General features: G+C 50.6%; 6 protein-coding genes across 6 annotated transcripts; 3 read left to right on the top strand and 3 right to left on the bottom strand.

Annotated features, from left to right (window-relative positions):
• Positions 1–818: 818 nt before the first annotated feature.
• EDB82DRAFT_558068 (uncharacterized protein) lies at positions 819–3,596 on the top strand (the record flags this gene model as incomplete). The annotated part of the gene is made up of 3 exons (XM_025727083.2): positions 819–1,533; positions 1,632–2,405; positions 2,460–3,596. The coding sequence occupies 3 exons, from the start codon at positions 819–821 to the stop codon at positions 3,185–3,187; spliced, it is 2,217 nt and encodes a 738-aa protein (XP_025581586.1). The 3' UTR covers positions 3,188–3,596.
• An 802-nt stretch (positions 3,597–4,398) lies between these two features.
• EDB82DRAFT_431192 (ribosomal biogenesis regulatory protein) lies at positions 4,399–4,974 on the bottom strand (the record flags this gene model as incomplete). Its single annotated transcript, XM_025727082.1, has 1 exon — positions 4,399–4,974. One exon carries the CDS (start codon positions 4,972–4,974, stop codon positions 4,399–4,401), a length of 576 nt encoding a protein of 191 aa, XP_025581585.1.
• Positions 4,975–5,432: 458 nt separating this feature from the next.
• Positions 5,433–6,866, top strand: EDB82DRAFT_526640 (mitochondrial 37S ribosomal protein mS29; the record flags this gene model as incomplete). Its single annotated transcript, XM_025727081.1, has 2 exons — positions 5,433–6,036; positions 6,088–6,866. The coding sequence occupies 2 exons, from the start codon at positions 5,433–5,435 to the stop codon at positions 6,864–6,866; spliced, it is 1,383 nt and encodes a 460-aa protein (XP_025581584.1).
• Positions 6,867–7,056: 190 nt separating this feature from the next.
• EDB82DRAFT_505178 (MCM2/3/5 family-domain-containing protein) lies at positions 7,057–9,987 on the bottom strand. Its single transcript, XM_025727080.2, has 5 exons — positions 9,805–9,987; positions 9,481–9,740; positions 9,300–9,433; positions 7,329–9,249; positions 7,057–7,252 (listed from the first exon to the last, which is right to left on the bottom strand). Exons 1-5 carry the CDS (start codon positions 9,851–9,853, stop codon positions 7,172–7,174), a joined length of 2,445 nt encoding a protein of 814 aa, XP_025581583.1. The 5' UTR covers positions 9,854–9,987; the 3' UTR covers positions 7,057–7,171.
• A 240-nt stretch (positions 9,988–10,227) lies between these two features.
• EDB82DRAFT_228051 (P-loop containing nucleoside triphosphate hydrolase protein) lies at positions 10,228–14,282 on the top strand. The gene is made up of 2 exons (XM_025727079.2): positions 10,228–10,664; positions 10,720–14,282. The coding sequence occupies exons 1-2, from the start codon at positions 10,548–10,550 to the stop codon at positions 14,230–14,232; spliced, it is 3,630 nt and encodes a 1,209-aa protein (XP_025581582.1). The 5' UTR covers positions 10,228–10,547; the 3' UTR covers positions 14,233–14,282.
• On the bottom strand, positions 14,283–15,496 carry EDB82DRAFT_228052 (uncharacterized protein). Its single transcript, XM_025727078.2, has one exon. The coding sequence runs from the start codon at positions 15,389–15,391 to the stop codon at positions 14,333–14,335; it is 1,059 nt and encodes a 352-aa protein (XP_025581581.1). The 5' UTR covers positions 15,392–15,496; the 3' UTR covers positions 14,283–14,332.
• Positions 15,497–15,787: the final 291 nt, after the last annotated feature.

The raw sequence follows: 15,787 nt of genomic DNA, 5'->3' as shown, positions 1-15,787 counted from the left end.
TAATATGATCATACGGATCATAACTGGAGCTTCGAGCCAGGTCAACACTGCACCGCACCGCACTGCACAGCACCACACCGCACCATGATGTACAGCGCAGAGCACAGCGGGGATAGGTAGGTAGTAGGCAAGGCGGCCACGAGACTTTTCCTTTATCAGGTATTTTCGAAGACGGCATGTTGAACTGAGCTTCATTCTTCTTCCACACTATACATTCTTGCTTTCTTCTATATCCGTCAACTGGACCTAGTTTCTCTACCTTAATAAGTTACCCCATGCTTTGAGTGTCGGGTACCCCTGACATTGGTACCTCAACGCTCCGCTACCTGTAATATACAGCACCTCCAGTCCATACCAACCATACCAGCACCGGTACAGTGCCAACCAACGCCAATACTGCGAACGGAACGTCAACGCGCCCACCTCTTTCTCTACTGCTCCAGCGGGCCTCCGATTATCAAATTTCCCGACTCCATTCCTTGCTACACTGTTAAACTGTCTGTTTGTGACTTCTTTTGTTCCTTCTTCCAAGCCTGCTCTTTCAGGCTGGATTTACCGTCACCTCTGACCCTGCGACCCGCAACAAGATCGGCTCAGAGCAAAACAGAACGGCCATCCGTCTATCCATCCATCCACAGCAGACCACTCCCTCCCTCCCCCTGGCCCGCAGTTTGGGACCCCTTCCCGTTTCGCCCACCGTGGCAGTGGGAGCTTGCGAAGCAGGGCCCGCGTCTACAGTGCCTTTGCCTCCGCGATTGTGATTGCGACCGAGACCGAGACTGAGACTGAGACTGCGCCGTGAATAGGCAGAATTCGAAATGGGTCGCAAGGCGGCACCACAGCCGCTGGCACTTTCGTCTCAGTCTTCACCCCAAACTCAAGCCCAAGCCCAATCCGATTCCGACGCTGCTTTACGCAACAAAGACAGCCCACTAACTGCTGAAACCGTTTCCCCGGGTGCATCGCCAGTCGAGTCCAAATCGCCCCGTTCTCCCCGCTCCTCTCCTTTCCACAGTCGATTCTCACCCTTGAGAAATCAGGCTGGAAAGCAAAAGAACAAGAACTTATCACACACGACTGCAGCATTGGCAGCTGTAACCATAGAAGGAGAATCGTCACCCTCATCGTCCACGCCAGCGTCAGCATCAGCATCAGCATCAGCGCCTGCGACTGCACAACGACCATCGACTTCCGCAGCGTCGACCGAACGGAGCAGCAGAGAAGAGTCCACTCCACGACCACCCTTGCGACATACGCGCGAGGACCCCTCGACTTATCCTTCCATCTCATCTACGTTAGAAGAGCGACTACCTGACCCACCCGCGACAACTGCAACTTCTTCGCAGCCCCAAGTACGACCACCTACCTCGGGCGGACAGAAGAAGGGTTCCAAGAACGGCTTCTTCAACTTTAACAAACAATCCAAGGCTTCCAACCAATCTCAGCCCTATGTCCACCGTCGCAAGCAGACAGAGACAAGAGCCCAGGTAACGTCGAGGGGTAGTGACGGAACTAATCGACCAAGACAAGGAGGTACGTGAGCAAGGAGCCAAGCCTGGGGTTGGACGATCTATTATCCTTTGGCTACAGCACACATATTGAGGTCATGGCCAACTACTGACACCGTGTAGAGAAATCCGATTCTGCGTACCCCGATCACACTCTTCACAAACCTAATTCTGCCGATCCTTTACGAAGCGACTTATCTTTATCATCTGCTGGTGATTACGAGGCTGCTTCACCACACTCTTCAGTGAGGAAAGGCAGATCTAAACCTTTTGGCATTTTGAATCGCAGCCGGTCCAATCGCGACAAGGAGGACGGTAGCCCTGAGCCGAAACCCTTCAATTCCCCTCGCCAGGGCAACGAGCCTGAACTGCATCTTAATTCTGTACCATACAAAGCCGGAAACCAAGGCAGTGATCGGTCACTTCGAGACATGATGAATTCTGCAGTCCGCAATCGATCTGAGGACCGCGCGCCGCGAGACACATCTTCAACAAGAAGAGCACAACAAAACAAGGAACCAAAAACCCAGCCATCCTCCCTAAACGAGAACGGGGGCTCTTTCTTCAATGGCCTGAAGAGCTCGGGAACTCGCGCCGCTGGCATGCTAAGCGATCGCTTCTTCAAGAGTGGGCGAGGTGGTCGAGAAGATAAGGACGCTTTGGATGACGAGCACTATCAGCTCAAGGTCATCAACTTACCACTAGTTGAACAAACACGATTGACACGAATTTCGAAGCGCCTTGAGGACTCAAGGGATAAGACGGAATTCTGGATGCCCGCCTTTCCATGGAGAGCCATCGACTATCTGAACTATAAGGGATGTGAAGTTGAAGGTCTTTACCGTGTTCCAGGCAGCGGCCCCCAGATCAAGAAGTGGCAACGCAAATTTGATGAGCGTAAGTGTTTATTACATCGCTACTAACATTGGAGATTTTGCTAACCCAGAACAGAGTATGATGTGAATCTTTTCAATGAGCGTGACTTATACGATATTAACATCATTGGCTCGATGCTCAAGGCATGGTTGCGAGAGCTCCCCGATGAGCTGTTCCCAAAAGCGGCACAAGACCGAATTGCAAAGGAGTGCGCAGGTTCGGAAGAAGTCCCCGAGCTTCTCATTGAAGAGCTCTCAAACCTCTCCCCTTTCAATTATTATCTTCTTTTTGCCATCACATGCCACCTCAGTCTTCTCTTGGCTCATTCAGACAAAAACAAGATGGATTTTAGGAATCTTTGCATCTGCTTTCAGCCTTGTATGAAGATTGACGCATTTTGCTTCAAATTCTTGGTATGCGATTGGCGTGATTGCTGGAGAGGTTGCAAGAATGAGGCCAAATTCATCGAGGAGGAATACGTGATCTTTGATCAGCCTCCGCCACGAGGTCTAGCGGAACCGACAAAGCCAAGACCCCAAGAAGAGTCGGAGGATGATCGGCAGCATCTTTCCTCCTCAGGGAGCAGCAAACAGTCAGACCGCCATAGCCCAGGCAATCAGAGCTCAAAGCTGAAGAAAAAACAGCTCCAGATATCCCCCTCGAGTGGAAGCGTCACCTCGACCAACTCATCTGCCCCAGCCACCTTGAATGCCAACACCAACAACGATCACGAGGTAGAAAGTCGCTCGAGCGAAATTCGACCGTTATCGCCTATCATGCCTCTATCGCCCCTCGGCTTTTGAGGTTCAGAATTGCTAATTGCCCGCTGAGAGCTGCGGGCATACTTGCGTCATATCTGCTGTCGATGCGAAGCTGTCCAACGATTAATCGATATACGACAGACATTCTCACAATTTCGAGCATGTCCTGGCCTATGTTTTACTAAGGCCTGCCTGATCGGTTCGCAGCAATGCTGCTTAAAGCAGGCCGATGTCGATTGTTCATTGGGCTGTCCGCCATGATGGAGTACGTGGCTACACATACACAGCAAGAGCCAATTTACGACGTCATGCCCTTACGATTTTCGTCTTTCGTCTTTATTGCACGATCTGGTTGCTCCGAACGCTGGCGTTTCTCTAGAGTAACCTAGCAGTTTTCAGATGTGCAATCAAACCAAGCTTTCAGACGAGCATGTCCATCGATAACTCCCAAGCGAGTAAAATCTTTCAGCTTGCACTTCTTCTTTTTCTTTATTTGTTGCTTGGTATACCCCATTGCATTTTTGAGGAGAACATCGTCCAGGAGGGTTGTGCTGTACCCAATACCGGGGGACCTTGTTTGAAGTTTTAGCGTTTTTGTTTTGTTTCTGTTGATTTAGTTGATGAGACGCTTTTTGTCACTTTGTTCAGCTTGGTGGTACCTAAGCTGGCTGTTAATCGGCGTCGTGTTAAAAGGAGCTAGGAGAAAAGGTGGTTATGTAGCGAAGGCAGGGAGTCCCTCGGAGTCGAATATGGAAGATAACAGTTCCTACGAACATACCGCAGTTCTGGGCTCTGAAGCCGAAAGTAATCACAAGGAACTCTAAAGTAACATAAATGAACCTGGGCTTTGGCAGGTCTGTCCAAGTTTCGTGCAAGATATACTCAACCTCATTACATCGACTGTCTCGACCTAAGTATTGTGCCGTATATCTACGCCGTAAAAATAATTACAGCAAAACCTCGATAGTTAGATAGTTATTAAGCAAGTGGTATAGCATAACAAAGAATTGAACATGGAACTGAGCATACATTTTCTGGTATAGATGAAACATAGCAGAAGTCGAAGGGTGTAATAAAACGTTTCTTCACGTCTAAGCTGAACGTCTAAACCCTCCAAAATCCCTAGCTTTTTTAGATGCCGATTTGAAACGCCAAAGTCCTGAACGCCGCTACATGCTCGAAAGCAATAGTCCTGACCAGTGCCTGCACAATACCGAGGGCCCAATCCTTGCTCTTCCATAGCCGTTGATGCTTTATTTGGGAATACCCTTGTTCTTGCGCATCAAGCGTTCGTTGCGCTTGACTTTCTCCTTGCGCTCCCTTCGGCCATCGCCACGGATGGTGGTACCTTCCTTTCTCTTCTTCTCGGCCTCCATGTCGACCTCTACAATGGGCCAATCCTCGCCCTTCTTGTTCAGGGCCTTGTATCCCCACTTGCGCTGCCACTCACCAGTCTGCTCGTCGAAGGCAAGGTTGCGGCGCTGCTCGCGTGTCTTGGGCTTGATGCCCTTCTTGGCGGCGAATCGCTCCCACTTGGTAGGAGCCTTGACCTGGGGGACGGGCTTCTCACGGGGGAGGCGGGTGCTCGGCGCTGGGAGGGTGAGCAGGACGCCCTCGGAGGTAGAGCTGAGAGGGCATGTGGTAAGAAACTGGTTGATAAGAGACTGGGCGCCGTCACGGGCAAGTTCGGCGAGGGACTGCTCAAGGTTCTCGCGATCGAGGGCCACTGGGTTGGGGTCCTCTGCGAGGAGATGGCCAAGGTCGAAAGTGTATGGCGTGGGCTTTTCGACTGCGACGGGCAACTTTGGCCTGGAGCTTGGGAGCGACATTGTGGTATTTAATAAGGTGAGACCGGGATTAGGTAATTGGATGTTGATATCAACCGATTGCTATCGTCAGTCTGCAGGACGATTTTAAGGTTCGTTGTCGCAAACTGCCTATCGTGAGTGATGTTGCTGCTTGGGAACTTTTTTCCTAGCCGTCTGCTAGAGTATCTTTTTTCTTTAGCGATAAGATATGTCGGATCGATGGACAGTCGTTTTTCCGACCACTTACCCCACCAACCAATCAGATATAACCGTTGCTCTTCATCCTTGCACGTTTGGGGGCGTGTCGTTAATGCTCCGAGATTTTCGAGAGTGGCATATAACCTCAGCTCAAGACGGCCGCGAGACGAGCGTCCAAGAACCGGCTCAATTGGCGCCAATGCGACTATAGACGTCGTCCAATTTACCAATTTAAATAAAAGGTCCCTTGAATCCACATTTCTGGGATGCTTTTAAGGACGATGGCCTCCGCCAATACCCTCCGATGCCTTATGAGGCCAACCATTCCCCGGGCTCCTCGAATTCAACCCGTTTTACTCGCTCCCTTCTCGACTACAAGCTCGGTTCTAGCCGTATCAGCTCCCCCGCCGATTAAGAGCCGAAGAGATCTCCCCCAGAAGGTTAAGAAGTCGTATAAGAAGCGTGCCAATGTGACGCCTGTCCGAAAACCTCAGCCCGGCGAGCGCAAGGCCTTCCGAAAGCGCATTCAGCTCAGCAACAACAGTGCCCTGCCTGTTCAAGGCCTCGAAACTTTGAATGTTACCAACATGACCGAAGAATCTAGTGCTGGAAAGGTTTTTGCTTTGCCTGATCAGGTGGTGGATCATCTGCGTGCCCTCGAGGCTTTTAAGACGACACAGACTTGGAACTTGTTCCGCAAACCCCATGTTCTGCTGCGCAAGGAGACAGTCGAGCTGATGAAGAAGCTTGAACTATCGGCTAAGGAGAAAAAGGCTCTCAAGTGTGTGTTGACGGGAAGCAAGTTGTCCGGGAAAAGCATGACTATGCTCCAGGCTATGTCTTACGCTCTTCTTAACAACTGGGTGGTATTCCATATTCCCGAAGGTACAGATCCCTCCGCCATTTATTGAGAATGCAGTTCTAACCTAAAAACAGGCCAAGACTTGACCAACGGCAACACTGAATACTCTCCTATTCCTGATACTGAACCACCACAGTTCTCTCAGCCCATTTACTGCCTCAAGATGATCCAGAGCCTTTACAGGGCCAACCGTGTCGTTCTTGAGAAGCTCAACATTGAGCAGGACTGGTCTAAGTTTACCAACCTGAAGAAGGGTGCCACCCTGGCCGATCTGGCCCTCAGCGCAAAGGAAGCTGAATATGCCTGGCCAACTCTCCTGGCCCTCTGGACAGAACTCACCCTGCCTGGCCGACCCCCCGTGCTCTTTGCCCTCGACGGTCTTGCTCACATCAACAAGATCAGCGACTACCGAGACACTGCCTTCAAGCAGGTTCATGCTCATGAGCTGAAGCTGGTGCGTCTTTTCGTCGATGCTTTGTCCGGCAAGGCTTCTCTGCCCAACGGCGGTGCCGTCATCGCCGCCACCTCCGAGAACAACAGTCACCATCACCCTTCACAAGAGCTTGTTCTCTCTCAGCTTGAGGCTGGCCAAGCTGGCCGTGAGGTTCCCAAGCCTAATCCTTATGAGCGCAAGTATGACGAGCGTGTGTACGACGCCCTTAGGAACAGCTGGGTTCTTCGCCTTGAGGGCGTAAGCAAGGATGAGGCCCGCTCTTTGATGGAGTATTGGGGCGCGAGCGGACTCTTCCGCCATGTGCTGAACTCACGTACAGTCTCCGAGAAGTGGACAGTGGGAGGCCATGGTAATGTTGGTGAGATGGAGCGTGCGTCATTGATGCAAATGAGACTGTAAATCTATCCTATAAATGTACAATATCAGTGTCTGAGTAGAAACCTACAAAGCATATATATATCAGTTCCCTCTGCGTGTTTGTCCTTAGGGTATCGGAAAATTGGCCGCTGGAAGCATAAGAGACGAAATTAGTAGGTCAGGCTATGCTACTTAGACTAGACTTCTTAGGCTATTTATTTTATACCCTAAGATTTAGGACGCCAGCTCATCCATATTGCACTTGGATTAAAGGTTTGTAGCTCGTAACTAATCTCATTGTCTAGTGCTACCAAAACGCCGAAACCACACATCATTTTAGGGGATACTTAAAAGCCCTCGTCGTTATCCTGATTCTCGCCAACGACCACGAATACCAGTCTAGCACCGTTGCCAGTAGTTTGCCAAACCTGTAAAAAAAAAAAAAAAAAAGCCGTCGTTAGCTAGATGTCATAATTGATCTGAGGTACACATTAGAAAACTTACATTTACTGAGGTATATTCATGAAGGGCATCATGCCACTGGTCAATGGTGAATCGGGCCAAGACCCGGTCCCTGACCTTACTCATGCTCAGCTCAATACCAAGGTCTTCATCATCATCCGTAGCGTCTTCAGGGCGGCATTGGCCAGTTTCAGCCAGATTCTTGACCAAGTTGTAGATCCTGTCTGTGGGTCTCAAGTTGCGACGTGCAGCATCGAGCTCGTTGTTGAGACTTTCTTTGCTAGCCTCGACCAGTCGAAGGGCCTCGTCAACATCATCTTGGACAACCTCGTTACTGAATCGTAGGCGTGCCAAGGCTTGAGCCAGACGGACAACACCCAGGAGGGTACGAGGTGTGGTATGAGTGAACTGCTTGCCCTTCTTCTCAGCACGCTGCTGCTGATCTCGCATGCGCACGTACGTCTTGATCATATACTCTGACACGTTCGCGGGAACTACAGGTCGATAGGTTCTGGCCTGAGCAATGTAGGACCGCACCTCGTGAGGACTGAAAACTACATTATCAGTGCCGATGTCGGGGTGTCGACTGTTCATGTGCACAAAAGTAACGTGCTTAGCAAGCTGCTCGTCTGTCTCGCGCGTAGGGGTATCAAGAAGCAAGAAAAGGATATCGAATCGAGACAAGAGTGCGGCAGGTAGGTTGATGTTCTCAACTGGAGAGATACGAGGGTTGTAACGTCCGTAGACAGGGTTAGCGGCAGCAAGAATGGAGGTACGGGCGTTCAGGGTGGTGGAAATGCCGGCCTTTGAGATGGAAATGGTTTGCTGTTCCATGACTTCGTGGATAGCGGTACGGTCAGTCTCGTCCATCTTGTCGAATTCATCGATACAGCAGATTCCGTTATCGGCAAGAACAAGAGCACCGCCTTCAAGCACCATTTCATCGGTGACAGGGTCTCGCATAACAGCAGCCGTAAGACCAACGCCACTGCTTCCACGGCCAGATGTGTAGACGCCACGAGGGGCAACCTTTGAGATGTATTTGAGAAGCTGAGACTTGGCCACACCAGGGTCACCCATTAGGCAGATGTTGATGTCACCGCGGATTTTCATACCGTCTCCCATCTCCTTTGTCACACCACCGATAAGAAGCAGCAGAAGAGCTTTCTTGACATCAAGATGTCCAAAGATCTCGGGGGCAATCGACTTGGCGAGAAGCTCGTAAACCTGACCGGTCTGGCGATACTTCTCGATACGACGGACCAACGTGGGATCGACAATCATTTCGCTGTAAGCCTTCTTGTGCTGAAGGACGTGGTGTGCCTCCAGATAAGTGTCGGTGAGTAGACCGGCCTTCATGGCCTTGAATCCTGTGTAAGGAGTGGGGAGGAAAATGCCTGAAATGTCAACAACATCACCAGGGTTGATCTGTCTGACAAGGGTTCCGTGGCAGAAAACTGTAAGACTGCGAGGAATCTGACCGATAGGAACCTGCTCAGCCATTTCCTGGACCTTGACCTCTTGGAAAGGCAAGAACTTGGAGGCTCTTGAAGAAGGGTTGAGTTGACCCTTGGCCTGGTTCTGCTTGCAGTCTTCTGAAGGACACATAGTCAAGGGACCATATTGCTTGTCAGTGATAGGCTGGAAGATTTCACAGCCACATCTATCGCAAGTGTATGCACTGACTTGCACGATGGGTTTGACATCAGAGACCCGAGTAGCAATTGCACGAACGGTGATAAGATGACCCAAGTGGTCACCGCGCACTTGTCGTACTGCTAATGCCTTTGAAGGCTGGCTAGAGGTGCCGGATCGAGGTTTGAAGACCAGAGTGTATCTGCGGGTGAGCTCTGCAGGGAACTTGTCGGCTGCAGCAGTTGGGTCACGTTCAGCAGCCTCATCAAGCTCTCGGTTACGGGCTTGTCGTCGAGCCATCAACACGTCGAGGACATCATCCTTGAAACTGCTTACTGATTAATGCGATGCCTTGTCGATAAACTTTTGGGTACTCACGTGGTATCTGCACTTGCTGGAAGCATCACTTCGTCAACTGCCCTCGAAAAAATTTCGACGTAGTGTTTTGTGTTCATCTCAATAGAGTCCACAAGCCTCAGACTCTCCTCGCCCTCGAACGCTTGGCTCTCCCACTATGAACTGTCAGCCGATGTAGATATAGAAAATGAGGGCCTCATACTGCCGATAGGTCATCGAGGTCGATTGTTGCCTCGTCAATTGTGCGATCGGAAAGTTGTTGCAGCATGTTCTTGTACTTGTACTGAGGAGCACGGCGTTCCTTGGCTTGTTGACGTTGATTTGCGGCGTCCTGTCCATCCTCATCCATAAAGTCATACTCGTCGTCGAGATCATCTTCTCCGATGGTGATATTTCCTAGCGCAGTTGTGATCGTTTGCTCGGGCGATGTCTTGAATCCTGTCAAGAACTCCTGAAAGGCATCTACATGGGTTGTTAGCGTTGCGAGCGAGGGGTGTTGATACTGTAAATAAATAAATCTACTGACTTTGCTGCTTCTCATAGCTGACAGGTGCCTTGAACTCGCGCAACGCCATTATGGAGGAATCTGATGGCGCTTTAGTCGAGATTGTTTATTGGGGTTCGTTCGATGTAGTACAGCAGAGCAGATAGATGGAGAGTTGCGATGGACCGTACCTACCTACCAAGGTAGTGAACAAATTGAGTGGGTGGGCGAGCTGGGGTCACTCGCAGGGGGGCAACGGCGGTTGCAATGGGCCTTCGCTACCTCTAGCGAAAGCCAAACGCGTGAAGACGCGTTTCAAGCACAGCCACATGCAGGATAAATAGGTACATTACCTTAGTAGGAGGTAGGTTCACGCCAGCCACAGCGGTATCGCACGCAAAGCACAGACCAGACCAGAGCTCAGGCACTACCTACCTATCGCTTAACTTACAAAGTCTTAGGAAACAAAAATAAACAGCCTAAAAGGCTTGGACTAAGTAGCATAAGATGATCTACTAATTTCGTCCCTTCTAGCGGCCAATTTCTCTGGCACCCTGAGGCTTACCCTTACCTACCTTCCCCAGCTTTCTTGGCTGCTCCGTAGGTAGATACGGCGAGGATCCCGAGCACGTGTAGATACCTCGGCTGCGGGACGAGAAACGGAGTTGATGTCGGAATTGTTTCGGTACTCATTTGTATACAACCATTACTTCTCTTTTCTTTTATGAGTCCAACGACTCACTTCGATTCGAGAGTCAATTAACTTTCCACATACTCGGCGCATCATGCCTCCTAAAAGAAACGCGCAATCTGTCTCTGCGGAGATCTCCCTAAGTCACCTCAAGAGTTGTTTGGTCAATCTCCCATCGTCGCTCGTCTCATTACTAGTTAACGTCAACACTGTAAGCAACTGACTTCATTCTCTCACTATCATCGTAATTGGCTAATGTGTGATAGCCTGCGCAAAATGTTATCGTCGAACTCAGTTACCGAGATGCTTCTTCGACTGGATCCGGCTCTCAACAGCGCTCCATATTTGTAGGATGGACAGGAATGCCAAGCAAGAGAAGAACAGCCCCTCCCGGTACACGCGATGGACTCAATGGCTCAAGATCATCTCGCGACCAAGATGTTCAGCTTGTCGAACTCGATGCCACACTAGCAAAGACTCTGGGACTGTTGGAAGGACAGAAGATCATGGCCACCATCCATCTCGATCCTCCGATGGCGCATACGATCAATATCGAACCTCTGACGCCAGAAGACTGGGAGATTATCGAGCTACACGCGACGTTCCTCGAACTCAACCTTTTGTCCCAGATCCGCGCGCTTCCGAACCCCTCATACAAACTCGGCGACAACCCGGTTGCGCCCCACGCGTTGACGCTACACTTGTCCCCGACCTCGACTGCGAATATTAAGGTTATCTCACTGGACCCTGCGCCTTCCGCAGACCTACCATTCGCGAAGATCTCGCCGGACGCTGAGGTGATTGTCGCGCCGAAAACGAGGCAGAAGAGCTCGCTCAACTCAGGTGATCACAGAAGTGTGGCCAGTACCTCAAAGTCTAAGAGAAGCGCCACCAGTACAGTGCGACGACGAAGCGCAAAGGAAGAGCGACGGTCTGCCATCTTTTTGCGCGGCCTCGACCGAGCTTCGTGCGAAGAATGGTTTGATGAAGGACCTCTGCCGCAGGATTTCAGTGTGTGGGTTGATCATGATCTTCTGTCTGGTGAAGCTTTGAAAGGAGTCAACTACGTTATGGTCGATGTTATTAGACCAGCTGGATTGCAACAACCCCAACCGGAAGAAGGGGGTGTTCCCACTGGTATGACTGCGGCCACGAAGGTGATTGCTCACCTCCGGTCATGGATTGACCCTCCCAACAGCCAGGCAGTAGCTCTTTCGTCTCCTCTTTGCGCCACTCTCGGCTGCACTGGTATGGTTGGTGGTATCGTGAAGCTCCAAGCTGCACAACAGCAGCTATCAAAGGGCACGGTGCAAAGTATCAAGATTTTTCCTTTCGCGACAAGTGCCAAAACAATTGAAGGTCTTCGTTTTGGCGGAGAGTCTAAGGCTGAGAAAGAAGAAGCCGCAAAGCGATTCCGTCAGATCTACGATGGTTTCAGGGGTACAGATGGGCTCCTTCAAGGGCCCTTGACAGATGGGTCTGTTCTGAATATATATGACGGTCTTGAGGCCCCTCAAGGGTGGGAGGGTGGTATTGTCAAGTTTACATACAGTGCAGACTTTCAGGAAAGTAAGGAGTCAACAAATTGGCTGCTAGGGATTGATCCCAAGTTACCCATTGACGTGCAGCCACCTACCACTCGGCCATCCTGGATGTCTGAACCGGATGGGTTTGAGCGGCAACCAACACATGATTCGCTTCTTGTTGGAATCGACTCCTTGTTGAACAACTTGCAGTCGAATCTTATACATCTATCTTCTGTTCTTCTTACAGGAGGCATGGGATCAGGAAAATCCTCCATTGCCAAACACCTGGCTCAAAAGCTTCGGCAAGAGTCATTGTTCCACACGCTCTATTACCCCTGTCGGAAACTTGTCAACGACGAAACGAGAATCTCAACAATAAAAGAAACGCTAAATCGGCTGTTTGCCTCTGCCAGCTGGGGCGCACGATTGAACGGAAAGGCCGTTGTTATCCTTGACGACCTCGATAAGCTTTGCCCTGTCGAGACAGAACTGCAGGTTGGAAATGACAATGGCAGAAGCAGGCAAGTTGGTGAGATCTTATGCTCCATTGTAAGACAATACTGCACTCGAGACAGTGGTGTTGTGCTTTTGGCAACAACCGAAGCCAAGGAATCTATCAATGGTATCGTGGTCAGTGGCCATGTTGTGCGCGAGATCGTGGAGCTCAAAGCACCCGATAAGGAAGCAAGACGCCGGGTCATGGAGTCCATTGTTATGTTGGATGCTGTGACTGCTGATGAAGCCCAAACACAGTTTAGCGATGGCAGTCGACCTCAGACTGCCGATAGCAGCACGACGGGAGGAGACAGTGGTGCGTGGATGGATGGCACCAGCCACACGAGCAAGGAGGATCACAAAACAAAGACAAGTGGCTTCGTTTTGGACCCAGATCTCGATTTTCTTGACATCTCGGGTTCTACGGACGGCTACATGCCTGGCGATATCAGTGTGCTGGTATCCCGTGCCAGGAACGAAGCCATCATCCGAGCCATTGCTGAGTCCCCAGACTCAACAGGTGCTATTCATTTAGCTCGTGCTGACTTCGAAAAAGCCCTCAAGGGCTTTACTCCAGCCTCTCTGAGAAACGTGACATTGCAAAGTTCGTCAACTAGCTTCAAATCTATCGGAGGTCTGCAAGAGACACGACAAGTACTTCTGGAGACGCTGCAATATCCCACAAAGTACGCGCCAATCTTTGCCCAATGTCCTTTGCGTCTTCGCTCGGGTCTTCTTCTGTACGGATATCCTGGTTGTGGCAAGACTCTTCTCGCCAGCGCTGTTGCTGGCGAGTGTGGCCTTAACTTTATTAGTGTCAAGGGTCCTGAGATCCTGAACAAGTACATTGGTGCCTCTGAAAAGAGCGTCCGAGATTTGTTCGACAGAGCTTCAGCTGCAAAGCCATGTGTGCTCTTCTTCGACGAGTTCGATTCCATCGCACCCAAGAGAGGACATGATTCTACAGGTGTCACGGATCGTGTTGTCAACCAACTTCTAACGCAAATGGACGGTGCCGAAGGTCTATCAGGTGTCTATGTGCTAGCAGCTACATCCAGGCCTGATCTGATTGATCCTGCTCTGCTTCGTCCTGGTCGTCTAGATAAGTCTCTCCTCTGCGACATGCCTGCCCTGGAAGATCGAGTCGATATTATCAAGGCATTGTTCCAGAAAGTGAGACTTTCAGATGAATTGATCGAGTCTGATGGACCCCTTACGGACATCGCCCGCCAAACCGAAGGTTTTTCGGGTGCTGATCTTCAAGCCCTTGTATCTAACGCTCAGCTGGAGGCCATTCATGACGTCTTGGACGTAGACGGGCCTGCAGTGACCTCGAAACGGTCCAACGGTACCAACGCCAAGTCGAACTCCACGCCAAGCTTCGTCCAGTTCCGCTATGGGGACAAAGTCAAGCCAGTCATCGAAGCCACACCAAAGAGCAGGTCGGCTGCCCTTGTTGAGAACGCGTCAATCCTCGCAAAACTTGAGGAGATCAAGATAGCTCGCAAGAAGTCAAAGCAAGTCCATGGCGTTCCTGCAGGCAACACCGACGCCAAAGCGCAAGTCAGTGAGCAAAGGGAAGTAGTCATTGAGTTGAATCATCTCCTCAAAGCGCTGGACAACACAAGGGCCAGTATCAGTTCCGAAGAGAGGAGGAGATTGCAGAGAATTTACACTGAGTTTGTCGTTGGTAGAAGTGGACAAATGAAGGATGGACAGGGAAGTATGGAGATTGGAGGACGGAGCAGCCTGATGTAAGATACGGTCTGGGACACGTCGAATATTGGATATAAACATAAACGCCGGTTAACAATTTGTTGGATTTTATCTTCGTATATAGCCCTTATTTAGCATATACTCAACGCGAAGCGTCTTCAGCCAGAAGCTTGCCCATACCCTCCAGAACCGCACTATGGATCCCTTCTCTAGCTGCGAGCAGGCCGTTGTTTTGGTTCAAGTCTCTTCCGGCTCCAAAGTCCATTTCCTTGCCATCAAGATCTGTCACTTTACCACCAGCCTCAGTCAAGATAAGCTGGGCGCCGGCATGGTCCCAGATATACATGCGTACACTGCCAGACGAAGGTACACGAAGCTGAAAATCGCCACCGCCAACCAGAAGTGCTGCGTAACGGATATGAGAGGAGTACAGCTCAATGTTAGGAAACTTGGCACCGAAGGAGTCGGCAAGCTTGGTAATGAGGTCGTGGCGAGAGGTAGAGCCGCTGGAGTAGTTGATGATCTGGGAATCAGCGATGCTGGAAGCTTTGGCGATGCTGTCAAGAGGCTGAGCGGGCTGGAGACCGTTGAATTCCATCTTGCGGATCGTTGCACCCTGTCCGCGAACCGCGGTGAGCATGAGACCCAAACCGTCCTTATCAATAGTCGACTCTGAAATTCTTCCATCTACTGGTTTCAGGTTCGCACAACCCAGAACACCGACAACTTCTTGGCCATCCTCTACCAACGCCAGGGACACAGCATACTGTTCACCCTTGAGGAACGTAGCGGTTCCGTCGATGGGATCCATAACCCAGAAGCGCCCCTTTTTGCCACCCTGGCCACGACCTCCGAGGTCAATCACCTCAAGAAGCTCTTCAACGTTCTCGGGGCTGGCAAGCAATGCTTCATCGTCTGGGTTCTCCAGATGGGCGCTGGAAGCCAGTTCCCATACACGCTGCTTCAAGGCGTCATCTTCTCTTAGAGCGCTGGAGTCCTCTTCTCCAACAAAGGCATCACCAGGAAAGGCCTTGCGAAGAGCACTGATAAGAACCGCCTGAGCGGCAAAATCAGCAGCAGTTACTGGCGAGTCGTCGGCTTTTGAGATTCCGCTGACGGTTGACTGCACCCTCTTAGTAAGAATTGAGGCCCGCAAGACGGCGAGCTCTGCGATTTGACGTTCACGAGTGTAAGAAGCCATTGTATGGTAGACTATTGATGATGTCAGTGATGGAGTTTGTCCAAAGATCGTGGTATGTGCTTACATTCCTATGTTTAACTGTACCTAGTCGTTGTTGGATGCTTTTGTCATGACAAGACCATTGAGGTTGGTTAGGTGGATGACTGAGGCGGTGGTCCTACAGATGGGGATCCACAGGCTGTGGCCATACCTAAGCATCAAATGCACGCATGGGTGTCTCTGTTTGGTTAAGAATAAATTTAAGCCTGCCTCAATCTAAAATGTTAGAAAGTGGCCAACTTAATCCTATGAGAGGCGTTACGAAGCTCAATATCCTCCTGGGCCTACTACATTTCACGATACGGCATTCTGGAATACTAGCTTTATTTTATTTCGTCAAACATGGCAAGGTGTCCA

The sequence above is a fragment of the Fusarium venenatum genome, assembly GCF_020744135.1.
Source record: "Fusarium venenatum strain MPI-CAGE-CH-0201 chromosome Unknown EDB82scaffold_3, whole genome shotgun sequence".
In the NCBI taxonomy this organism is placed as follows: domain Eukaryota; kingdom Fungi; phylum Ascomycota; class Sordariomycetes; order Hypocreales; family Nectriaceae; genus Fusarium; species Fusarium venenatum.
The sequence above is the reverse complement of the archived record's forward strand: the minus strand, read 5'-3'. Positions and strand labels throughout refer to the sequence as shown.